This window comes from Natrix helvetica, assembly GCF_964273705.1.
Source record: "Natrix helvetica genome assembly, chromosome: 1".
Taxonomy (NCBI): Eukaryota; Metazoa; Chordata; class Lepidosauria; order Squamata; family Natricidae; genus Natrix; species Natrix helvetica.
In genome coordinates, this window is record NC_138548.1 from 344,594,584 (window position 1) to 344,620,533 (window position 25,950).

The 25,950-nt window shown below is 44.4% G+C and overlaps 1 protein-coding gene across 1 annotated transcript; it reads left to right on the forward strand.

Moving 5' to 3' along the window:
• The first annotated feature begins 7,626 nt into the window (after positions 1-7,626).
• Positions 7,627-24,564, forward strand: RPP21 (ribonuclease P subunit p21). Its single transcript, XM_081936186.1, has 7 exons — positions 7,627-7,823; positions 7,981-8,081; positions 10,728-10,776; positions 12,406-12,506; positions 15,119-15,201; positions 19,416-19,562; positions 23,684-24,564. Exons 3-7 carry the CDS (start codon positions 10,729-10,731, stop codon positions 23,827-23,829), a joined length of 525 nt encoding a protein of 174 aa, XP_081792312.1. The 5' UTR covers positions 7,627-7,823; positions 7,981-8,081; position 10,728; the 3' UTR covers positions 23,830-24,564.
• The last annotated feature ends 1,386 nt before the right edge of the window (positions 24,565-25,950 follow it).

The window sequence follows — 25,950 nt, forward strand, 5'->3', positions numbered from 1 at the left end:
CATGTTCAATCATCTCTTTCTTTGTCACTTTCTAGTATATCAACAATTGCAATAATATTTCAGATGTTTTTATTTTTGTGACCTGAGCCTTTTCGATATTGCTTCCTCCTCTCTGCTCCCGGGTGGAGCCGTGCCCCCCCCTCCATATCTTGTACATTGCTGCTTTTCCCCCATCTCTGCTAGCTTCGTCCTCTGGGAGGAAAAAACATTTTTTAATAAAGGCATCTGCCTCATCCACTGTCTTAATTCTAACTCGACTTCCCTCCCAGAAAATCAACATTCCTTCTGGCAATAACCATCTGAACCAAATTCCTCTATTATATAGTTTCTTTGATAAGGAAGCGTACTTCCTCCTTTTTTCTCTGATCTTTTTTGGAATTTGCTTTAGAATGGTAATTTCTTTGTCTTGGTATTTTAAAGGTCCCTCCCTTTGGGCCCCTAGTACCTTGTCTCTCGTGGCCCTCCTGAGAAATTTAATGTGTACCTGTCTTGGAACATTATGAATTCTGGCATATGCTGGATTGATTCTATAGACCAGGTCCATATCCCCCCACATCTGCTCTTTGTTTCTCTTAAGGTATTCTGCTAAGATTGTGCTCATAATATCTTTAAGATCTTCATTTTCTGTCTCTGGTAGGTTCTGGAACCTGAGAAAAAAAGACATTCTTTCCAATTCTATTTTGGCCATAAAATTTTCCAGTTCTAAATTTCCCTCTTGGAGCTCCTTAACCCTTTCTTCCATCCCAGCTGCGCTTTCCTCAAGTACTACAATTTTCTGTTTATTCTCTGCTGTATTATGTTGTACCACTCTGAGTTCATTTTTGAGGTCTGCTACTTCCTTCCTCAATTCATTTTGACCTCTCATAATTTCCTGGAACATTTGGTTGACAGATAGTTCTTTTGAACTCTCTCCAGCAGCTTCTGTTTGAAGCAATGAAGTGATCTTCGGCTGCTGGGTACTTGGACTGGAAGCCGCTGAAGCCGGGGCCGAAAGTGACTTGCCCGTTGGGGGTTTCTTAGGTCCCATTGTCTAAGTTCAGAGATGGTAAATCTTATGCAAAGAAAATGGCGTCCCCAGGGCGCGCAGCCGGGCTGCTCCAGGGCAACAGGCAAATCTGAAAGTAAAGAGTCAGTTCTCCTTCACTGTTCCAAGACACAGAGGTACAGCAAGAAGGGAAAAACCAAATAAATCAAATCCAGAAGGTCCACAAAGCAGAAGAGGTCCGGAGCACCCTCGTGGGAGGGATTAAAAGATGCCAGAAATCATTTCTTTTTTCCCCAGGGTGGTTTCAAAAAGCAGACTTCATTTGCAAGTACAAAGGCGAGAGCGACTCCTCCTTTCTGCAGGGAGAAGAGCAAAAGTTTTAGTTTTTTTAAAAACAGCTCAGCAAACACTCTTGCAACTGTGATTTTAGTCTTTCTCACATAGTTAATTCAAGTGAGAAGTCAGCCTTTGTTCTCTCTCCATTCCGGAGTGGAGAGAGAAACTTTGAATGCCGCTTTGTCCGAGGGGGGGTTAGAAAAGAAAAACTCCCCCCTCCAATCTTCGGCTTAAAATAGATTGAACAAAGAACTTACGATAGCCTGCTGCTTGTCCATTACCAACAATTGAAGAGATTAGGAAGGATCCTCCACAGCCAACATTTCAGCCACGTTTCCTTTGATGTAACTTGTTTCCTCCGGAATCCATTAGGCGAAGAGGCAACAATGCCCCCCCTTCTGGTCCCCGGCTCCTGGGGCAAAGCTGGAAAAAATCCCGCCGGCTGCCCCCGAGTCTGGGGGGCTCCAGCAAGCCACCCCTATGGCAGGAGTCCCCTCCAAGGTCTCCTGTGCTCCAAAAGGAGCCCACCGAGAAGACAAGCAGCAGACCAAACGTCCGTCGCCTGCAGGGACCGGAAGTGATCTGGGTATACAATATTTTTGTTGTTCCATAGTCTGTGCAGATATAGAGATTATCTGGTTTGCTGACTCTAGAACATGCGACATATAATTGTCCATGTGAGAAACAATTTTCAATTGCTAGAAAGACGTTGGACTGGGCACATTTACCAAAAGAATGTGAAGAAAGAAACATTCCCAGTGTGATTCCCTCCGGGCAGGGTCATGCTGTTGCCAGCAGCAGCAAGGTTCGTGAAGGTCTTGCCCACTTGGTGAGCCCTGCCACTCGCTGCACCAGCCACGGCTCCCCCGGCAGAGGTGGCCCCCGCATGGAAGTGAGCCACGGTGGCCCCTGCAAGAGCAGCAAGGTTCGTGAAGGTCTTGCCCACCTGGTGGGCCCTGCTACTCGCTGCACCAGCCACGGCTCTCCCGGCAGAGGCGGCCCCCGCATGGAAGTGAGCCACGGTGGCCCCTGGAGGATGCTCCCGCAGGCCCCGGCCTGGTGCCCACAGGCCCCGGCCTGGTGCCCTCCAAGCTCCCCATGACGGGCAGCCTCCAGAATGATGGGCTGGATGGGGCCCCCCTGGACATGGGTGGGGGGACCCCAGAGTGGGAGGGAGGCTGGGGGTGTTCCCCGTGGGTGTAGAGGAGTGGCGGGTGGGTGCTGCCATTGTCAGGCCTCGGGGCTGCTGGGCCGGGTGAGGCTGGTTGGGGGAGACGGCGCCGGGGCTGTTGGCTTTGTGGAAGTTGTTGAGCGTCTCCTTGGAGGAGCTGCGCTCAGACTCCCCCAAGTCGGTGACCCGGGAGAGCGAGACATCCAGGACCTCGGAGGAGGAAAAGTCCTCGGTGTGCGACTCGTTCAGGTCATTGTAGCTCTCCGTGTCTTCAGCAATGCTGTTGTTGGAGCTGAGGCTGGCCGAGATCTGCACTGGGGTCAGGCTGGTGATCTGGAAGCCGCTCTTCTTCTTCAACTGGGCGCCCGCCGGACCCCCGACGCCTCCTCCTCTCTGTGAGAGCAGTGCCGGGCTCTGCGGAGGAGGCACCCCGGGAGGGCAGGAGGAGACCGAGATGGAGGCGGCGGTGGAGGCCGGTGGAGGCGGCAGCAGCTGAGCCATCAGGCCGGGTGGGAAGTCCTCCAAGCTGGCGCTGGTGCTGGTGCTGCTGCTGCTGAGGCAGCATCACAGGCTGCCCCATCTTCTTCCTCTCCCGCGTCTCCGCCGCTGAGTCAGGCTGCTTTTGCATTGGGGCCAGCGGGAGGAAGGCCCAACGCCGCCACCGACGACAACGCCTCCCTCAGACGCTGGCCCGGCTGGGCTGAGGAGAGGAGGAGGGGGCGGCCGCCGCACCCGACTCGGCTACCCTCAGTGGCAGCGGTGAGAGGAAGCGGCCGGCGTCCCCTGAGGAGCAGGAGGAGGAGGAGGAAGGAGCCGCCCCTGGTGACGTGGATGCGAGGCAGCCCCCGCTGGCCGCGGCCCCATCCAGAGACGCTGCCGCCGATGCAGCTGCCACCTCACAAGGCAACCAGCAGCCACCCCAGCCCCGCTGGGGAAGGATGACCAGCATCAAGTGAATGGAGTCAGCTATAGTGGTGATGAGTGCCTCCTTGGAAGACTTGAAAGAACAAGTTAGGGACAGAACCTCATGAAGAAATCTATGTGGTCAGCTGGAGTTGAAAATAACTTAATGGCACTTGATCAATCAATCAAGTGGTATGCAATGCTAAACAATTACTTTGAGTGCTGGTAAACTATTTCAGGGAGCCAATTTGGTGTAGTGTCAAGGCACCACAATAGAAATCATGAAACCATATTCTAGTCCTGCCTTAGGCACAAGCCAGATGGGTAATCTTGGGCCAGTCATTCTCTCTCAGCCTAGGAAGAAGGCGGTGTTTGCCAGTAGATAACCTTTATTGTCATTTTTTTTCCTGTGGGCACACTGGCACACATTAAAAATGAAATTCTGTTGCCTGCTCTCAAAAGTGTACATATACATAACACACATATAGATATGCTGTATGCATACATATGAATATACCTACAACCTAATGTTGGAAGGAAAATCTATCTGGTTCAGTTCTAAGCTGGGAGAAAGATGCTGGAAACAACATAGAGGCTGGAGGCTAATTGGAAAGATGGTTTAATGATGGACAGAACCAACATCCGTCCTGGACTCAGCGAACAATATAGAGTTGAGAGTGGGTGGGTTTATATACTTTCTTTGGGCTTTGTATTTGAGCAAGAACTGTGCAAGAACATATCCATTAATATTCTACTGGCTGTTGTCAGATTCCTATGGGGATCATGTAGGGTTTATGTAGGGGTCATAGCTGGCTCTATAGGCAAAAGAAGAAATGCAAATCCTAGGTGCTTGTATGAGCTAATTTTGTGAGCCTTTTTGCTGCTTATCTACATTTCTGTCTTGACCCAGTCTTTCCAAGGATTACCAAATTGCATTTCTTTTTTTTTTTTGCCAAAAACTTTTTTATTTATTTTTAATTTTTAAAACAAGCATAAAAATCCTCCTTCTTTACATCCTGTAGAAAGTGTATCAGTTAGCTACAAATGGTTTTTGTGCATCTCTTCTACCGTCATCAAGTATAATTCATATTAACTCTAGTATCGTAACTCAAATGTTTATACATATTACCATCATCATACCTCCACTTTTATTTGACTATAATTGTTTAAACGTCCATCATGAAATATAGCAAAATTTAATACATAACCACATACTGGCATTTCATTTACTTATTTATAAAATCCTCCATTAACATTAAATCCTTATATCCTATTCTAGCTAAACATCCATAATAATTAATAACAGAGTTTTCTAATCCTCCTTTCCAGATCACTGTTTACAATTTAATCCAATTTCCTTATATTGTACCCATACATATATATAGATGATGATTATTATTATTATTATTATTATTATTATTATTATTATTATTATTATTATTATCCTTTCTTTATTTGGCTATATTCTATGTCACAACATTTTCCCCCTAATAATCAAAATTTAACTGTGTCTGATTTAGTTCTCTTTTTTTATTGTTGTTGTTGTTATTATTATTATTATTATTATTATTATTATTATTATTATTATTATTAACCTTTATAAATATAATCTCAGGTATCATTCAATATTCATATCCAATTATTGCTTATCATAACACTAGACATTGTATACAGTATTATCATTATCAATTTTTTATTTAACTATACCTATTATCACAAGAGTTTCACTAGGTTTAGCTAGTAGTTTTAAATTATACTCTTCCATCTATCAGCCTGTATCTTTCCAATAACAAAACAATCTTATGTCCTCTGCCATTTGAGGTATCAATTTTCTAAGCTTCTTTTTAATGAGCTTTGTATGGACTGGTCCTAGCAACTCCTAGCTTGTAAGATCTCTCATATAATCCTGATGCCCTCTTTCTGCTTCTTTATTCCACTTGTCTTTAGTTGTCAGCAGTGTTATCCATATTTTCATAAATAAGGTTTCATAGTCCATAAATTCATTACTTTTTTCTTCTTCTTCTGTCTTGCCCTTTGAAATAGGTTTCCTCTCCATTTATTTCCTCTTTCAGTATTCCATTCTTTGCATTTTCAAAAACAAACCAATTACCATAAATGTCAGCAAGTTTAATCGCTTTATATTCATTTTCCACTTCAATTCTTTGAATTTCAATCCCCTCATTTTGCATTTGGTGAACATCATCAAATTTTCGATCACGTCTTTCTGTTAACTGTTCCAAAAGTTCCAATTTTTGTTCAATCTTCTCATATGTATTTGTTAATTTTAGTAATTCTGAAAATATTGTCTCCAGGCTTACAATCTCTCCATTTTCCTGACACTCTGCCATCTTAAACAAAGAGCTCTTGCTTGGAAGGTTTTTTAAAGTTAAAACATGGATTCACAAAAGCCGTTTTTCCCCTCTTCTCTGGTTGAAAACATGCTTCAAATGGACATTTGGCTTGCCCCTATCGCTCTGTAATGAGCCGTCAAAACAAACCGCGAAGAAAGGGAAAGGTTCCGCTTGAATACACAGAGCTCCAATTAACAAAACCTCCCGGCATGTAGCACTTTTAAGATATTTCTTTTTTTATATCTGTTTTGTATTTCAAATTAGAAAAAGAGGTCCAGTCTTTAAATGAATTAAAAAATAATAATACTCACAACGATGAAAGAGGAAAGCTTTGGTTTATAAATCACCGAGAGTCACAGAAAAAAAAGATAGAAACAGAAGACTTAATCCGTCCATTTTAAAAACCTTGTAAAGGTTTCATCCATGAAGATAGCATATAAGAAAATGGGATAGCCACTGTCCAGAACCGTTGCAAGATTAATTTCGCCGCTTGAATCTTCTATTCTTCAATTTAAATCAATTTTTAAGTTTTTATAGGCAGTCTCTCTTTTAAAACAATAAAGATTCCTCACCAGCTGGAAACACTTTCACTTTCCATTCCTTCCATTTTGGGGCCGCCCCGACTTCATCAGCCTTGGCTGGATTTTTTGTCACCGGCTTGAAGAAATTTATCTTGCTTCTTTCGGGGATTTTGCGATATCCCCGAGTTCAGCCAGACGTATTCTTCCTGTTCACTGTCTCAACGGGACTGTTTAGATCCGTTTGGACCTCCCAGTGGCAAAAGTGTCGATTGCGATCTCAGAGCATTGAGATGGCACATCGTATCGTCTTGACTTCAGCCCCGCCCTCTGTCCAAATTGCATTTCTAAAAGCTGGCCTCCTTGGTTTCTGCTTGGGGCAGGGAAACTGGGGCTGGTTTCTGAATAGGCTGGCAAATCTTTCTTAATGGGTACAAAATATCTGCTGAGGGCTATTAAGAAAGACTGAGTCTGCTTTCTGCCTTTAAGAACATTTTTCTCCGTTTCTCCTTTAGGCAAATATAACATTTTTAATATTTTCCCAAAATATTTCATTCTTGGGGGGGGGGGGTTGCTGAGTTTCTACACTAACATTTAAATATATATAAATATTAATCACTGTCCATCTTGAATACATAGCACAGGGGTGTCCAAACTTGGGAACTTTAAAACTTATGGACGTCAACTCCCAGAATTCTCCAGCCAGCATGGCTGGCTGGGGAATTCTAGGAGTTGAAGCCCACAAGTCTTAAAGTTCCCAAGTTTGGACACCCCGACATACCAGAAAAAGGAAGCTTGAGGGTTCACAACGTTGATACTGTATGGAACAAAACAGGCTGGGAAGAGGACGTGTAGCATCCCAGGCAATCCTGCAGACTTTGTTCAAACATCCCTTATGTGCCATGTTCAGGATAGAAGGAAGTGAACTACCAATGATCTTTTCTGCCATTCTCACCACTCTCTGCTACCGCCTTCCTCCCTCTCCGAGGTAAGTAGTGCTTCCAAACCAGACAGAACAAACTAGTCCTGAAACCTTGTTTTAAGAAATCTGGAGGGACTTCTCCAAGTTATCACCAGGCGGCAACACTGACTCGCACGAGCCACATTTAATTAATGCATTCGAGTTTCTTAATTCATGCGGAAGAGGTCGCGCTGCCATGCAAAAACCAGAGCCGAAACAGAAAGATCCGATGGGTTTTATTTTATTTTATTTTAACCGATTCCCTTTTCCGGCCTTTGCGTTAAGTTAGCGGAACACTTTCCTACGAGGAAAACTACGGGGCATGCGCAACTGCGCCGGTACCCAAAGCCCTTGCTTGTTTCGGAACCCGAACGCTACCTCCCTGTTGTAGTTCAATTCAATGGAATGAAAAAGGCACTACATTTCCCAGAAGCCTTTGTGCGACGAAACCGGGGGAGGGGAATGCACTGCGGTAGCTTCGCTTGCTAAGAGCGACGGACACGGAGAGGCTCTTTGCGCGGGGATTAGAAACCGGTTTCATGGTACTTTAATCAGTTGGACCTGTGCAGTCACAGCGCCTGAGCTTCAGCCGAGAAGGGTAAAGACGGATGGGGGTCATCAGAGGCTAAGTCCAAGGAAGGGATATTAATGAGAGCCTTGTATCCTCTCTGCTTCCTTTATATATTTTATGGAGTACGCAGGAATGCAGAGGATTCCTTAATAGGGTTTTGCTTTGTTTTGTTCCTGAAACTCAGGTCCCTTCCTCTTTCCGCGATCAAGAGTTCATCCTCCGTCTACTAAAAGAGTGCACTTGAGCAAGAAAAGGAAGAAGAAAGCTAGTCTCCAGATCACACAGGTGAGTGAACGGGAATGAATGGTCCAAATTCGTAGCCTTTTGCCCCCCATGAGATTGCACGTTATATATAGGGCTAGGGAGAAGACTGGCGTTGGGATGGATGCAAATATGGGTGAGAAGGGTCAAAGCAGTATTGTGAAAAAGGTCTATAGGTGGGAAGACACACCGACATGTTCTTGCACATCTAAGATCCCTTTAGGACAGTGTTTCTCAACCTTGGCAACTTGAAGATGTCTGGACTTCAACTCCCAGAATTCCCCAGCCAGCATTCGCTGACTGGGGAATTCTGGGACTTGAAGTCCAGACATCTTCAAATTGCCAAGGTTGAGACACACTGCTTTAGGAGAACCGAGTTGCATTGCAGCAATGTCTCTGTTTTACTTTTACTTTTTTTTTTTACTCTTGCCACTTCCCTCCTAAATGCAGAGTTAATGGATTGTAACAATTCATTGGGAGGTGGAATTTAGCATCCTTTAATTTTGCTATTACAAATCTAGGGAAGGGGGAAGTGAGAGAAACAAAGCGATGTTTCTCATGCTGGCTACTGCAATTGTGGGAGTTGAAATCCACACTTTTTAAAGTTGCTCATGTTTCTGACATATGTACAACATTGCTGGAGGTGTTGCACTTGTTAGAAATGTGTTTCAAATTGCAGTTTGAGGTGCTGGTGCTACCTTCAAAGCCCTACATTAGGGGTCCCCAATCCCCAGGGCCACAGCCTGGTACCAGGTCGCATCAAAAAGATTTACGGTTTTTCTTACGGTTGATCTATCAATCAATCATAGAAAAATAGGGCTGGAAGAGACCTTGTGTCAGGGTTCCAAATAGCATCCAACATTAAATCAGAGTCCGAGGCAAAGGATTCCTCAAAGTTCCAATTTATTAAGAGAGCCATGTTGGCACATCTGGGAAAACCAGAATATGAAGCTTCCTGGTTTTCCACATCCAGTTGAAAGTTCAAGATTTCCCCCTCACACCCACAAGTCCATCACATGGTCCAATCTTCCTTTGCCATGCTGGCAGTTCCACCCATCCAGTTCCGGTCAGGTGCAGAGGTACAAAGACAAAGGATGACCTTGGCTTTCTAGAAAGAATTTTATTATGTCTACATATCATCTAACTCCATACAATCCCCCCTCCCATTTTTCCACAATAGAAAATGCATAGTAGAATAATAGTGTGGCAGGCCAAAAATCCAAAAGAAAAGATGGCTGCAGGCCTAACACCTTGGAGGTCTTCCAGTCCAACCCCCTGCCCCCAAGGCAGGAGTCCTTATTCCATCCTGGACAAATGGTAATCCAATCTTTTCTTGAAAACCTCTAACAATGGAGCACCCACAACTCCAGGAGTCCAGCTATGCCACTAACTAATTATTCTCTCTGTCATGGCTTCTTGTCCTGTCCTCAGAGAATAAATTGACCCCCTCTTCCCTGTGAACAATGCTTCAAGTATTGAAAGACAGCTATCATATTACCCTAAGCCTTCTTTTCGTTAAGCTAAACATACCTAGTTCCTTAGGTGTGCATCATACGGTTTAGCCTCCATTGTTATCCTTGCTGCTCTTCTCTGCGCTCTTTCTAGGGCCTTAGCATCTTTTTTGTATTGGGATGACCAGAATTGGATGCAATGTGGCCACACTAGTGCCAAATAGAGTGGTAGTATCACTTCCTGTGATCTTGGATGTTATCCCTTTTTTGATACAGCCTAGCACTGCATTGGCTCTTTTGACAGCTACAGGACACTGGTAGCTCATATTTTACTGGTGGCCCACCAGGACACCTAGATTTTTTTCACAGGCACTACTGTTGAGCCATGCACTGCCTATTCTATTCCTGTTCATTTGGTTTTTCCTGTCTAAGTGCAGGACCTTCCTTTTCTCACCACTGAACTGCATCTTGATGGATACAGTCTAATGCTGAAGGCTGGCAAGATCCTTCTGAATTTTGAATCTGTCTTCTAGAGTGTTAGCAATTCCTTCCAGCTTTGTGTCATCTGCAAATCTGATGAGTTCCTCTTCTATCCTGTCATCTAGATCTTGTATGAAAATGTTGAAGAACACTGAATTTCTCTCTCTCCCTCCCTCCCCCTCTCTCTCCCTCTGTCTCCATCTATCCATCTATCTGATTCCCCTCCTAAAGAACAGTTTGAGACAAGGCTGACCCCTTCTCTCATTGAAACTATGGTAATAAAATTTGGATTTATCTGGAAGGACTTTGGGATCAATGATACAAAAATTAATTACTGTAATGTATGATATTAATATAATTTAGTATTTGTTACTATTGCCTTATTTGTATTATATTCTGCAGTGGCATAGAGTCTGTTAAGGATTAAGATGGGGATAAATCTCAGAAATAAACAAACAAAATTGGCAAATCCAGGTAGCCACACGGTAGCATATAGAAAGCTTTGAAATGTTTGACACTCGGAATCCTTTGACCACTTAATGGTTATCTAAAGTTTTACTAGATCAAAAAGATCAGGACATCTGATATTATGATATCTGTCAAACTCTTAAGAATCCAATCCATAGATGCAAAACTTTTTAAAGAATTACTGTTGTTCATAGCCCTTTTTTGCATGCTGTCAGTTGTTTTGTCACTTAAACAATTTAAGATATCTTTCTCACTTCATTGTTTTTACCAGCATGATAAAGGACAAAGAAGCCTTTCAGAGACTGAATTTCCTCTATCAGGTGAGAAGAATTTCCCAGCATAGGAATTAATTTCACTGGGCTGTTTAAAATGGGGGTTGTAATGGGAAGTGACCCTTAGCTATATTCAGTTTCCAGTTTGCTCACAAATGCATGTGAAGTTCATGTTTTTTCTCTTGGGTACAGTCAGAAAGACAAGTCCTTTAAAAGTAATGTAGAGACACCGTGCACAGCATGGTCTCCGGACTTTTTTCCAACCTCTTTCCCAACAGTGCCTATAGGAGACATCTATTTTTTTTCTGTATACAATTGCTCATGTATGTTTGCATGTCCCATGTTCCTACTCTTGGGACGTGCTACATCTACATCAGGGGCGGGTTGCTCCTGGCATTACTGCCGGTTTGATGCGCGCGCGCCAGACAAAAATAGGTCTGCAGGCGGGCAAAATGTTAAAAAATGAAGAAAAAAATTTGTGCAATTACAATTGTTCTGCATATGCACAGAACCGAAAATCAAGATGGCGGCCCCGTAGGAGAACCACTTTGGGGGCATGGCAGGCCTGGGTTGCTGCCTGTTCCAGCGACCCAGGCTGCCAAAACACTACCGGTTCGGCCGAACTAGTAGGAACCCACCTCTGATCTACCTGTGTTTATGTGTGCATATTCTCCCTAGAGTTAAATCAGGGCAGGTGCCTATATAACTAACTGTGCATTCGTTGCTTGGTTCTTTATATGTTCCTGCTGAATGCTATGTATGCGAACTAGGAAGCACAGAGTATGCTGCATATATATATCAGGCTTGATCACATGACCAAGAGGGAGGAGGGAATGGAGCAGTTGGCAGAAATCTATAGGATTGTAGTGGGGCATTTTTTTTCTTCTGGATTCTTCACAATCCTAAACTTGTTTTCCAACTTTTCCCTCCTCCCATCCCACGACAAATTTGATCCTGTTTTCACATAATGATCCTTGAAGATGTGTGGACTTCAACTCCCAGAATTTTCCAGCCAATAAACCAGGGCATTCTTGTATAAGATCCAGATAGCCCTATAAGCAATCACCAAAATGAAGTACCTCATCCTGACTTGCTCTGGAAAGCAATCATCCATCCATCCATCCATCCATCCATCCATCCATCCATCCATCCATCCATCCATCCATCTATCTATCTATCTATCTATCTATCTATCTAGTTATCTTATCTATCTTATCTATCCTATCTATCTCATTTGACTTTCAAGGCAGATTGCCCACAATATAAAAATCATAATGGGGAAATAATGAATGTAACCCTCCCCAAAATGGGAATCACCAAGGATGAGCTGCATGCCCAAATAGTGAGAATCAACGAAGACTTTCAAAGATACAGACTTTCGGGATCTGGCCAATCAATGTCTTGTAGTAAAATAAGACACCTCTTACTTTACTGATCACATTATGCTACTCGAGCTCTGACATCTGACCCAAGAAAATTGATGTAGCATTTAAGATGCTACAGATTAAGATTCTAACCTGTAGGATTTTAGATTCTTTACATGTTTTACAACCAAGGCCTTAATAGGATCAGGATGATTCTCCGTAAGATTTTGTTATGAAGCAGCTGGACTGTGTAGGATGCCTTTAGCCTGGATATCTCTAGGAGGCTATAAGGATGTTTCTCTTTTTTATACAGGCAGCCCATTGTGTGCTCGCCCAAAACCCAAATAACCAAGAGTTGGCACGTTTCTACTGTCACACCCAAAACAACATCAGCCGGCGGCTCGTCTTGAGACAGTGAGTAGCCATTTTGGGGGGAAGGCGGTTACAAGCAGGGTATAAATTCTAGGGTTAAGATACTGTTTCCAGTCTAGCAATAACTGGAACATTTTTTCTTCCCATTTTTGAACCTATTTTCTCCCTGATGCCCATTTTAAAATCTACTTTTAATCTGACATGGATTATTAATACTTTATACAGGTAATCCCCAGGTTACGAGCTTTCCCTTAGCGAACGTTCGAAGTTACCTGATAAGCATCCCCTGGAGATAATTGAACAAGTCCCAATATTGTGAATATTGCAGCACCACGGCAGTTGTTTGCTGTTACGAATGACTGCAGAGGCTCCGCAACATTCACCCTGCCTATTCCTCTACCACTACCAACTGGGTCTTCACAGCACTTCACCTTGCAAAGATCTCCTCTCTGTTGCAGTTTCTTTACCTGCATTTGCAGAGAACAGAGACCTAACATGCCGCGAGATCAAGCAAGATCAATAGTGTGAGATCTCGTACTACTGATTACATGTAATCTTGCACTTTAGGCCTCTATTCTCTGCGAATTTGAGGCCTAGATGTTTGTAAATGGCGGGAAGGCTTTGGTCCTTCAGGCCTTCCATCCGTTTGCCGTTTCCTTGCCGAATGCTGCAGGGAGATTGCGTTCCTGTAGGCTTCAGCAGCCCTTTGCAAAAAGCCTTTGTTGGCACCAGCGGAGTTTGGGAAGTGCAGGTGCGTCCCTCCAAAACTCAGTTCCTACTGACAAAGGCTTTTTGCAAACGGCTGCCGAAGCTTACAGGGACACAATCCTCAAGCGCTTTAGTAACACTGTGCGGCCTTCTGTGGCTGCTTTCTCACCAGAGACCAGCTTGACGAGGCCTCTGGTGCCTCGTCAAGCCCTTTGCTGATGAGAAAGGAGGGAAGGCAGGCAAAGAAACAGGCTGGAAAGGACACAGATCTTCATAAGGTAAGTCACCCGGCGTGGCGGGATTTGGGGGAAAAAATTGTGGGGACCTCGGGAGGGAGAAGGAGGTCTCTGTGGGTTGGCAGAGGCCTTGGGTGGTCTGAAGTAGGTGGCCTATTCCCTCACTATCCTCCCATGGCCTTCCCCACCCCAAGGTTCTTCATGTGTACTTAACGAGCCGCACATTCACCCACACATTAAATTAGCGAATGCGTGGGTGAAAGTAGGGAGTGATGTCATTCAAGGTATGAGATTTACTCCCACGAATTCTCAAGTTACGGATGGAATGGGCAGTGTCCTTTACATTCGTAACTCGAGGACTCCCTATATTTATTCTCATGTTCTTTATGGGGAATATTTTATAATCATTAACATTGCATCCAATTTAGGAGTGAGAATAGTTGGTAAGATTTCAATAAATAGATTTAAGTTTTGTCTCTACTTCATAATTGCAACAAAAATGCCAGTTTTACTGCTATCATACAGATAAATTCATGGGTACCTTGAGATTTCAATCAATGTTTGGCATATGATAGAGTTCTTGCTCTTAACTGCTCCAATATAGAAGTCACATTGCTTTTTCCCAATTAGCCATTTCTCAACGCCTCTTCTTTTGACTCTCTTCTTTTACTGTTTTCTAAATTTGGCATTATAGATCAAAACTGAAATTGATCAGATTGAGCTTGGTATTTCCCAGCTTGGCAACTTTAGGGTGTTTGGACTTCAACTCCCAAAGCTCCCAGAGCCTGTAGGAGGAGCTGAACATGCCTCTAAAAATTGATGAGGTTGGCAAACAATGGTTTAGAACAGTGTTTCTCAAACTTGGCGACTTTAAGTCCTGTGGACTTCAACTCCCAGAATTCCCCAGCCAGCTATGCTGGCTGGGGGATTCTGGGAGTTGAAGTCCACAGGACTTAAAGTCGCCAAGTTTGAGAAACACTGGTTTAGAAGATCTGGGTGGTTTTTGGTAGCTATCTCACTTTGGCCATGAACTAAGCGATTCTGTACATACCTCTCATTATAGCCTGACTTTGCTAACCAAAATGTTACATTTCTCTAGGTTCATGTATTGCAGTGAGCCACAAGGAAACTCACATATCCTATGAAGGCAAAAACTAGATTCTTCCCTAACCAAAACCACATTACAGGTGTATGTCGGATCTGTCAGTGTGTGGTTGGCGATAAATAGTATAAATCAGGGGTGGGCTTCAAAAATTTCAGCAACGAGTTCTCCGCCCGGTTGCTGGGTGGGTGTGGGCATGGTCTAGTCAGCCTCCTGCACCATGGCAAGGGAGGGTGAGGCGTGTTTTTGGCCTCCGCAGGCTCCGGATGCTTTCCTCGAGCCTCTGGGAGGGCGAAAATTGCCTCCCCTGTGCTCCGGAGGCCTTCTGGAACTTCCAAGAAGTCCATTCCCCCCCCCCTCCCCGAGCCTCCGTGCAGGCCCTGCACTTACCTCACATCCAAAACAGGCCATGTGGAGATTCCTCAGAGGGGAGGGTGGGGCCCGCCAGGGGTGGGATTTGGAGGTTCTTTGAACTGGCCATAACGTTAGCTAAGGATTCTCCTGAACCCGGTCGAACCTGTAGCAGCCCACCCCTGGTATAGATAGACTTCAGTGAACATGGGTAATTGAGTGCTGCTAATTCATCGATCACTTGATTTTGTGTGCAGGGACCCTTCCGTGAAAAGGACCATCTGCAAATCCTGCTTCTCTCTTCTCGTGCCAGGAGTCAGCTCAACTGTTCGGCAAAGAAGTTAGTATTGCATTCTTTTCCTCCTCTTTTGCAGTGCTGCCTGGATCCTTCTTGGTATTATTCTTGCTCTAGAATCTGATATGGTTGACGCCCCTTCCCCTTGGGGTAAATGGATGCTAGGGTTGAGGTGGAGAAGAGGGACTCTTGGGCGGGGGGAGGAATGACCTGCATTTCCCAGTTTGATTTCTCTCTTTTCCCCCCAGTGGCTACAAAGCCACGTTTTCGCTTGTAGCCTCACATTTCAACTCGACAGCATTATAATGCTTAAAAAGGTGACGGCTGGAAAACCTTCCCATTATTGCATGTCTTCAGAGCCAACCTTTTTGTTTCACAAGTTGCTCACATTCTGTTTCTAAGCCATGCGTGTCCAACCTTTTGGCTTGTCTGAGCCTAAATGAGGGATGAGGGATTATGTTGGGCTACATATAAAATATATAATATACTTAATGTATATAGTGTGTGTGTATGTATACACCCCTAGCACCCCTCAGGGTGTGTGCTCTGTTAAGATACAGCCTGTTGTGCCTTAAAATGGCTTCTACTGTACTACTGTAAAATGATTTCTACTCTACAGCGCAGTGGAGTTGCCATAGTAACAGCTTCACAGTACTCCACAAGAGGGCTCCCTCTGGTAAGGGGGAAAATCCAACATTAGAAATTATGTTTGGTCCGGACATTTTCAACAAGGCTTTGATTATTTTTGAGAACAAATGTATGGCTTCTGAGGGCACAGGAAAAACATTTGTAAGTAATTTAATTGTCGCCGAAGTCAGGACTTTCCCTGTCTAATACAGGATTAGGATAAATAAATACCCGGGCAACGCCGGGTTATCAGCTAGTTATATATAATATTAAAAATTTACTATCTTATGGGGTCACATTATTAGCTATCCAGGGCCACATGGGGCCTGTGGGCTGCGGATTGCACATGCCTGTTCTAACACATACTACACGGTCTTTTTGATGTAGAATCCATGAAATGAAGTTGCCAAGGAAACTTTGGGAGCTTGGCTAGTGATTTGGTTACAGCTAGTTCTTGACTTACGACTACAAATGAGGCCAAAATTTCTCTTGCTAAGTCAGTTGTGAGTTTTGCCCCATTTTACGACCTTTCTTACCACAGTTGTTAAGTGAATCACTGCAATGGTTAAATTAATAACACGGTTGTTAAATGAATCTGGCTTCCCCATTGACTTTGCTTGTCAGACAGTCGCAAAAGGAGATGGGACATTACCCAATGGAGCTAGCTAATTATCGTCCAGTCTCCAACCTTCCGTTTCTAGCGAAGGTTGTAGAGAATGTGGTGGCGCAGCAGTTTCCACGACACCTTGACGAATCCGAGTATCTAGACTCACGCCAGTCCGGCTTCCGACCCGGGCACAGCACAGAGACAGCCTTGGTCGCGTTGGTTGATGATCTCTGGAGGGCCAGAGATAGAGGTTGTTCCTCTATCCTGGTCCTATTAGACCTCTCGGCGGCTTTTGATACCATCGACCATGGTATCCTATTGCGCCGGTTGGAGGGGATGGGAGTCGGAGGCACCGTTTTGCGGTGGTTTGGCTCCTACCTCTCAGACCGGAGGCAATGTGTGTTGACAGGGGGACAGAGGTCGACCCCGAGGCCACTCACTTGTGGAGTGCCACAGGGGTCGGTCCTCTCGCCTCTCCTGTTCAACACATATGTGAAGCCGCTGGGTGAGATCATCCGTGGTTTTGGGGTTGAGTATCACCTCTACGCTGATGATACTCAGCTGTATATTTCAACTCCAAACCACCCCAACGAGGCTGTCGAAGTGATGTCCCGGTGTTTGGAGGCCGTCGGGGTCTGGATGGGGGACAACAGACTTAAACTCAACCCCTCCAAGACTGAGTGGCTGTGGCTACCGGCACCTCGGTTCAGCCAGCTGATCCCATTGCTGGCCATAGGGGGCGAACAATTGCCCCCTGTGGAACGGGCGCGCAATTTGGGCGTCCTCCTTGATGCCCGGCTGTCAATGGATGACCATGTGGCAGCCGTGGCAAGGGGGGCGTTCCACCAGGTTCGCCTGGTGCGCCAATTGCGCCCCCTACTGGACCGGGATGCCCTACGCACGGTCACTCATGCGCTGGTGACGTCCCGCCTGGATTACTGCAACGCTCTCTACATGGGGCTGCCCTTGGGACGCGCCCGGAGACTGCAGTTAATTCAGAACGCAGCCGCGCGGGCTGTGATGGGGAGTACGAGGTACTCCCACGTAACACCTCTCCTGCGCGAGCTGCACTGGCTGCCTGTGGTTTTCCGGGTGCGTTTCAAGGTGCTGATTACCATCTTTAAAGCGCTCCATGGCACGGGACCTAGTTACTTGCGGGATCGCATCCTCCCACATACATCCCTGCGGCCAATACGCTCACACAGGGAGGGACTTCTCCTGGTGCCGTCCACTAGGCAATGCCAGCGGGCGACACCGAGGAGTAGGGCCTTCTCTGTGATGGGCCCAACCCTCTGGAATGACCTCCCCCCCGACATTAGAACCACTTCTGACCTCCGCTCCTTCCGGCAAAAATTGAAGACTCACCTGTTCCGACTGGCAGGCCTGGCATAATTCAACTGTCCCTCCTGGCAAATGTATTATATCTGGTTATTTTAGGGGTTTTTAATCTACTGTATTTGTTTTTAGGGGTTTGAATTTATTTTATATCTGCTTTGTACAGTTCTTTTAACTACATTTTAACCTCCTCCATGTCAATTGTCAACTGTACATATTTAATTTAATTTTATTGCATCCTGTTATATTTTGTATGAACTGTACACCGCCCCGAGTCCCTTGCGGGAGAGGGGGCGGTCTAGAAGCATTAAATATTATTATTATTATTATTATTATTATTATTATTATTATTATTATTACCCTGGGACATTTATTGTCCAGCAGCCAAATTTTGATCATGTGACCATGGGGATCCTGTAATGGTGGTTAAGCGTGAAAAAGTTGCTCTTTTCAGTGCTGTTAAATGTCAGGCCTGCAGCCATTTTTTCTTTTGGGTCTTTGGCCTGCCACCCTTTCTATTATTCTGCTATGCATTTTCTATTGTGGGGAAAAAGGGGTGGGGGGATGGTAAGGAGTCACATACTATGTAGCCACAATAAAATTCTTTCTAGAAAGCCAAGGTCATCCTTTGTCTCTACACTTCTGCACCTGACCAGAACTGGATGGGTGGAACTGCCAGCATGGCAGTGGGAGGTTGGACCATGTGATGGACTTGTGGGTGTGGGGGCAAGATCTTGAACTTTCAACTAGGTGGGGAAAACCAGGAAGCTTTCAGATTCGGGTTTTCCCAGATGTGCCAACATGGCTCTCTTAATAAATTGGAACTTTGAGCAATACTTTGCCTTGGACTCTGATTTGCTTTTGGATGCTATTTGGAACCCTGACATGATAACTTTGAACGATCACTGAATGAATGGCTATAAGTCGAAGGCTACCTGCCCACCCTCTGAAACGCTGAAATTACTGCAGTTGTCAGTTAACACAATTGTTAAGTGAATCTGGCTCCCCCGTTGACTTTGCTTATCAGAAGGTGGCACATAACCCTGGGACACTTGTCAAAAATACATGTCAGTTGCCAAATGTTTGAATTTTGATCACATGCCCAAGGGGGCGCTCAAACACTTATAAGTATGAAAAACAGTCCTAAGCCTCTCTTTTCAGTCCCTTTGTAACTTTGAACAGTCATTAAGCAAGTGGCTGCAAGTCCAGGACTACATGTATGTTTGTGGAGTACAAGTAACCCTCCACTTACAACCACAGTTGAGCCCAAAATTTATGTTGCTAAGTGAGAAATGTGTTGAGTTTTGCCCCATATTACAACTTTTCTCGCCACAGTTGTTAAGAGAACCACTGCAGTGGTGAAATTAGTCACGCGGTTGTAAAGTGAATCTGGCTTCCCCGTCGACTTTGCTTGGCAGAAGGTCGCAAAAGGGGATCACATGACCCCAGGACATTGCAACCATCATAAATGTAAGTCAGTAGTCAAGCATCCAAATGTAAATCGCATGAGTCAAGGGATGCTGCGACGGTCATAAGTGTGAAAAACGGTTCTTTTTCCGGTGCCGTTGTAACTTTGAACGGTTACTAAGTGAACTGCTGTAAGTCGAGGACTACCTATAGTGGGAAGGGAGGGCAAGCCTTCTTTTTCCAGACCCCTTTAGGTGATTCGTTCTTCCATGTTTCCAACCAGAACGCCGCCATCAACGTTGGACTGTCGTGCAGTGCCTGAACTGTGGCCTAAGCAAGCATTTCCTCAATAAGCCTGACTACAAGTTGTGGTCGGAGCAGCCTGAGGCGTTGCTGGAGAACCAGACACCAGCCGGTGCAGGCACCAAAGGTAAACCAATGCAGGGAAAGCTCTGAAAGAGAAGAGCAGCTGGGAATGGAGGAAAACAGTCGTGCTTGCTTTGTGCCTGAAGGTCCCTCCTGAACAGGGGTGTCAAACTCAAGGCCCTCTAGTCATAGCTAATGGAATAGCCAACACTCCAGAAGATAGGCTTAAGATACAGAAGGATCTTGACAAACTTGAACATTGGGCACTATCTAATAAAATGAAATTCAATGGTGAAAAGAGTAAGGTTCTACATTTAGGCAACAAAAACGAAATGCACAGGTACAGCATAGGTGGTACCTTGCTCAGTAGTAGTAACTGTGAAAGGGATCTTGGAGTCCTAGTGGACAACCATTTAAATATGAGCCAGCAATGTGCAGCAGCTGCCAAAAAAGCCAACATAGTTCTAGGCTGCATCAACAGAGGGATAGAATCAAGATCACGTGAAGTGTTAATACCACTTTGTAATGCCTTGGTAAGGCCACACTTGGAATACTGCACTCAGTTCTGGTCGCCACGATGTAAAAAAGATGTGGAGACTCTAGAAAGAGTGCAGAGAAGAGCAACAAAGATGATTAGGGGACTGGAGACTAAAACATATGAATAACGGTTGCAGGAACTGGGTATGTCTAATGAAAAGAAGGACTAGGGGAGACATGATAGCAGTCTTCCAATATCTCAGGGGTTGCCACAAAGAAGAGGGAGTCAAACTATTCTCCAAGGCACCTGAGGGTAGAACAAGAAACAATGGGTGGAAACTAATCAAGGAGAGAAGCAACTTAGAACTGAGGAGAAATTTCCTGACAGTTAGAACAATTAATCAGTGGAACAGAAGTTGCCTCCAGGAGTTGTGAATGCCCCAACACTGGAAGTCTTTAAGAAGATGTTGGATAGCCATTTGTCTGAAACGGTATAGGGTTTCCTACCTAGGCAGGGGGTTGGACTAGAAGACTCCAAGGTCCCTTCCAACTCTACTATTGTATTGTATTATATATCTAGCCTGCGGGGTGCTTAAATCTGGCCCACAGGGCCAGCCTGGAAATAGCAAAGGACCAGCCTACAGTGCTTCTGGCAGCCAAAACGGCAGAGTGTTGTCATTTTGGCCAGGGAGTGTTGCACGAGGCCGTCCAGGCCGAAAACAGGACATGAGCCCCTCTGCGTTCCGCTTTAGCCAGCAGTGTGCTTCAGGAGGAGTCCACCCCCCCTCCGCTTCCCCCCAGGCTGGCTCGCCTACAACGCTGATTCGGCCCTTGAAAAGAATCGTTTGATACCCCTGCTCTTGAGCAACCTCAGTTGCCTCAGAGCTAAACCCACCATCTTAGTTGCAACTGCAAGGGTTGTGGTGACCACAAATTTGAGGCAAATTTGACAGAGGGAAGGTTTTTCAAATTCCATCCTGTTCCTCTCTTTATGTGAAATTTATTTTAGGACCTATTTATTTTCCTTGTTGATTTTCAACAACTAGACCTAGAAGGAAAGAAAAAAAGAGTTTGGTATCATGGTTAAGGCACATGAAAATGGGAAACTGTGATCTCCAATCCGGCCTTAGGCACAAAGCCAGCAGGGTGTCCTTGGGCCTGTCATTCTCTCAGCCCTTGGAAGAAGAAAACAAAGGGAAACTACTTCTGAAAAACTTGGACAGGAGAGAAACTGCAAGATCTTGTCCGGTCGCAATGAGTCAACAGTGACTCACACATAAAAGTGTGGAAGGAACTCAGAAAATAAGTTTAGGGAGGACATACAGCTTGATCTTAAGGGGCCCATTCTTTCTTTTGAATAAGATTACACTGTCCTCTGTTCACTGTGTTTACTAACTACTGTATTTTTTCAGAGTATAAAATGTACCTATTTCCCTCAAAAAAGAGGGTAAAATCTGGGTGCATCTTATACACTGAATACAGCACCTTTTGCCTCCCGAAACCCCGCCCCCTTTGCAAAAATGGCCATGCATAGCCTTTAAGAGGCTTTCAGAGTGCTCCTGGGGGCTGGGGAGGCCAAAAATGAGGAAAAAAGGGCAGTTTTTTACTCGTTTTTGCCCCCCCCCCCCAAGCTCCCAGGAACACTCTAAAAGCCTCCTAAAAGCTATGCATGCCCTCTTTTTTTGACAAAAAACGGGCCATTTTTGGGAAGTTTGCAGAGTGCAAAACATTTTTTTTAAAAAAAAATGCCTCTTCAAAATCTTGGTGCGTCTTATACTCTGGTGCATCTTATACTCCGCAAAATACGGTATATTGAATTTCATTAGCTGAAGTGCAGAAATGGAGAGAGAGCCAGTTTAGTATACAGTACAGGTAGTCCTCGGCCTACGCCCACAATTGAACCCAACATTTCTGTTGTTAAGTGAGACATTTGTTAAGTGAGTTTTGCCCCATTTTACGACTTTTCTTGGCACAGTTCCTAAGTGAATCACTTCAGTTGATAAGTCAGTCACCTTGGCTGTTAAGTGAATCTGGCTTCCCCATTGATTTTGCTGGTCAGAAGGTCGCAAAAAGGGGTCAATGACCCTGAGACACTGCAACCATTATAAATATGAACCAGTTGCTATGTGTCCAAATTTTGATCACATGATCAAAGGGATGCTGCAAAGGTTGGAAAAAAGATCATGTCACATTTTTCAGTGCTGTAATTTTGAATGGTCACTAAATGAACTTTTGTCAGTCAAAGACTACCTGTAAGTCTTAATGGGCCTAGACTAGGAATGGGGGGTATCTAGTCTCACTTTAGGCCAGACCTGGGTGACTTTGAGCCAGACCCTTCCTCTCTCTCTCTCTCTCGGCCCCAGGAAAAAGGTACTTGACAAAAATGTCAGCAAGAAAAATGGGTCCATGCAACCACAGTTGGTTTGAAGGACCATAACAACAATAAAAACAAGATAGCTGAGATGATTGGCTAATTATGAAAATTCATGAGCACTAATGTTTGTAAGAGACAACATTAGAAGATCTTGAAACTGGATTATAGGAAAATGGCCAAGAGAAGTGATAATGTGAGAACAGGATGTTTGAATCTCTAGGGGAAGCATGGCCCTTTTATGACTTGTGGACTTCAACTCCCAGAATTCCTGAGCCAGCAAATCATAAAAGGGCCATGGTTCCACACCCCTGCCCTACAGATAGAGACTATTGTCCATGGAGTGAAGCGAGTTAAATTGGACTAAGCACTTTTTCTTCTATCTGCCCTATCTGCCTCCCTCCTTCCCTCTCTTTCTCGCTAGTTTGAATCCCAAATACTCAGAACAGAGTTAAACTTGGTTGAGTAGCTAAGCAAAGAATGAGTCGATTAAATGGGTCGATTAAAATAAAATATGAGATGACTGGCCAAAAGGGGTGAAACTAAGGACAAATTGTGGGTGCTTTCAGATGGGAGAGGTTGCCGTATTTTTTGGAGTATAAGACGCACCAAGATTTTGAAGAGGCAAGTTTTTGCACTCTGCAGACCTCCCAAAAACGGCCCGTTTTTTTACGAAAACAGCCCCGTTTTTTGTCAAAAAAAAGGGCATGCATAGGATGCTTATAGAGTGCTCTTGAGGACTGGGAGGAGGGGTAAAAGCAAGCAAAAATTGGCCCGTTTTTCGCTCATTTTTGTCCTCCCCAGACTCCAGGAGCACTGTGGAAGCCTCCTAAAGGCTATGCACGGCCATTTTTGCAAAGAGGCGGGATTTCGGGAGGCCAAAAATGCTGTATTCAGTGTATAAGATGCACCCAGATTTTCACCCTCTTTTTTAGGGGGGGAAAGGTATGTCTTATACTCCTAAAAATACGGTAAGTCACAGAAAAGAAAGTGAGATAAAAAGCCAAAATTTCTATTCCTGCATCACAGTTGTAATATTTCCGGTCAGCATAAATGCCATTCAACCATCCTGTATTATCCATAAAGTCCTGTCAAAAGAATATAATTTTGCTGTAAACAAGTTCTAGATGCATCCAGTGTCTGTGGTTCCTTGTTCTAGATTAGCTAGGGAAATGATTTGATTTGGAACTGGGAGGAAGGAGAGGAATCAAAAAAAGATAAAGAGAAGTAATGGACAATTTGCATAGAATTGGGGCAAGAGAAGGGCAGGCAGCCATTTAGCAACTAACATCGACACAGACTTGTCTTGAAACCTTCTCCTTGTGTCCCATTTTTAGGCCAGACCCCCAATCCAGCACAAGGGCCACACAAGGCCTCCCAAATGGGAAAAGCAACAGTCCCGAGTTCCAGTCTGTGCAGCCGTCTTGTCTCTGAGGAGATCCCAGCGAGCACCCAATCAATAGGAGCAAAGAGTGGGAAGTGATACCTGCCCTGGGATTATTCCATTTCCAGGTAGGCAAGCGGCTATAGCCCAGAAGTGAGTCCCCTGCCTTGGATGGAAGAAGCCAGCAAGATGCCGTTCAGTATAGAGGAAGTCGAAAAATATACTTTCCAAAAATTCAACTTGCTACTTGAAGAACTTCATTGAGTTAGTAATCTTAATCTCAGGATAAAGTTGGTGATCGAATCCCTTGGGTGGTGGTTTTTTTTTTTTAGTTTTAATATGACTGTTTTTGACATGTCAATTGTTTCATATTTTTTTGCTGTACAGTGCTGAAGTCGCTTCTGGTGAGATGGGCAGCCACACATAATTTAATAAATAAATGTACAGTCTGTACAACTAGAGAGACAGAAGAGCAGCCCGCCCCATGCTCTACTGTTGAAAGTTTCTTCAGTGTATCTTATTTGTGTTTTGTTTGTTTGTTAAATGTATTTGTTGCCTATTTCACTGTGGGGCTATTCTACCATCGTTGGCTAACAATGTGCCCCCTTTTCCACCTCTGTGACCAGAGGAATGCCTCTTTTCCAATACTGCTGGTTGTAACTTCGGTTTCTGCCACTCTTTAGCTAGGTGTATGTCAGATCTGAAGCACCGCTGATGTTCCGGTCAGAAGAACTTAGTGAAAAGGCAACAATGGAAAGAAAGTTTCAATCTCATATCACTTTTTCGTACCAGATAAATACAGGAAACTGGAAATAAATTTGTTTTTAAAACATGTGTATAGTACTTGCATTGTGCTTTCTAACAAGTTGGCTCGATTTATCTTTCTTTTCCACTTAGGGGAAATGCTAAAGCTAAAAGTGTATATACTTTGGTTTAAAAACTATGAGACTGTCAATCCTTGAAGGTCAGGAAACAATAAGTATTGAAATTTTACTTTTGTTGTCAGGTATAATAGCATTTGAACGCCTGCCAGTTTCCCTTTGCAGCCTCTTTTGCCATACAGAACCAATGTGGGTTTATTCTGAGTTTCTTTTATTTCTCTCCCAAGACTGAGGTGTCGCATACTTTTATCTGCTAAAGGTTTTTGTACTGTATTCCTTTGTCAATGTTATGTCTGCCATAGAAACTTGGAACAATTTTATTGACTTGAAGTGGATAGATATGGATATCCAGGGAGACTTCTTTCTTTGGACAGGAAGCCAATAAATGAAATGCGATCGGCCAGGGTGTTGGGAGAAGTCAAGTCTGAATTTTGAAGTTTCTCAATTCCATCTTGGTTCTGTCTTCCTTTATTTACAGTACAGCTTATAATCATCATCATTATCTTCTTCTTTCTTTTTCCTTTTCATATATATATGAAAGCGGCCTGGTAGGTGTGTCTGTGTGTGTGTTCCAGCATAACTCTGGAAAGCCTGGGCCGTTAAGGAGAGTGAGTGTGGCGTCCTAAGAGCGTTTGTGATGTCAGTTCTTTCGCAGCTTCCTCTGGAAAGCAAGCTGTGACATTCACACTCCAGTGGGCCAATGGAGAAGCACCTGATGGATTGGGGCAAAGTGCCAGGATCGTGGACAGGATGGGAAAGAGGAGTGCATGGCAGGGGGAAGGGAGAGGGCAGGGATGATGGGCATGGGAGTAGGGGGAAGAAAGTCCCCTCGCAATGGTTCCCTGTTAGATAAACACTTCGACGTCTATAAATACCCAGGCAACACCGGGTTATCAGTGTTGTTATATGCACCTCCATAGCCTTTGATGGAAAGTTCTTTTCCTTTTTGGATTTATTTGGCATCAACATGGCTTAATGTCTTTTCAAATACATGTGTCGAACTGAGCCAGTTCTTTTTTTCTCAATCCCCTGTGATACTTCTCTTTTTCTGCACTCCAGCCATTGTCTTTTGTGGCTGTTCCTCCTCTCAGGAGGGTAAGTTCTCCTTTCAGGCTGGCTTCACCTTGCAACATGTTTCACCTTGACTTCATGACATGTATTATTTCATTATTTGTTATTACAGCTGTTAACTACTATACCTTCTATAATATTTTAACTAATCACATTTTGGAATACAGGCACTCTGTTGATGCTACCTGAATGCGCCTTTTAAGTGTGAAAAAGGATCTTATATGCAACACGGGGGGGGGGGGGGGGAAGCCCAGTACATTTGTTGGTT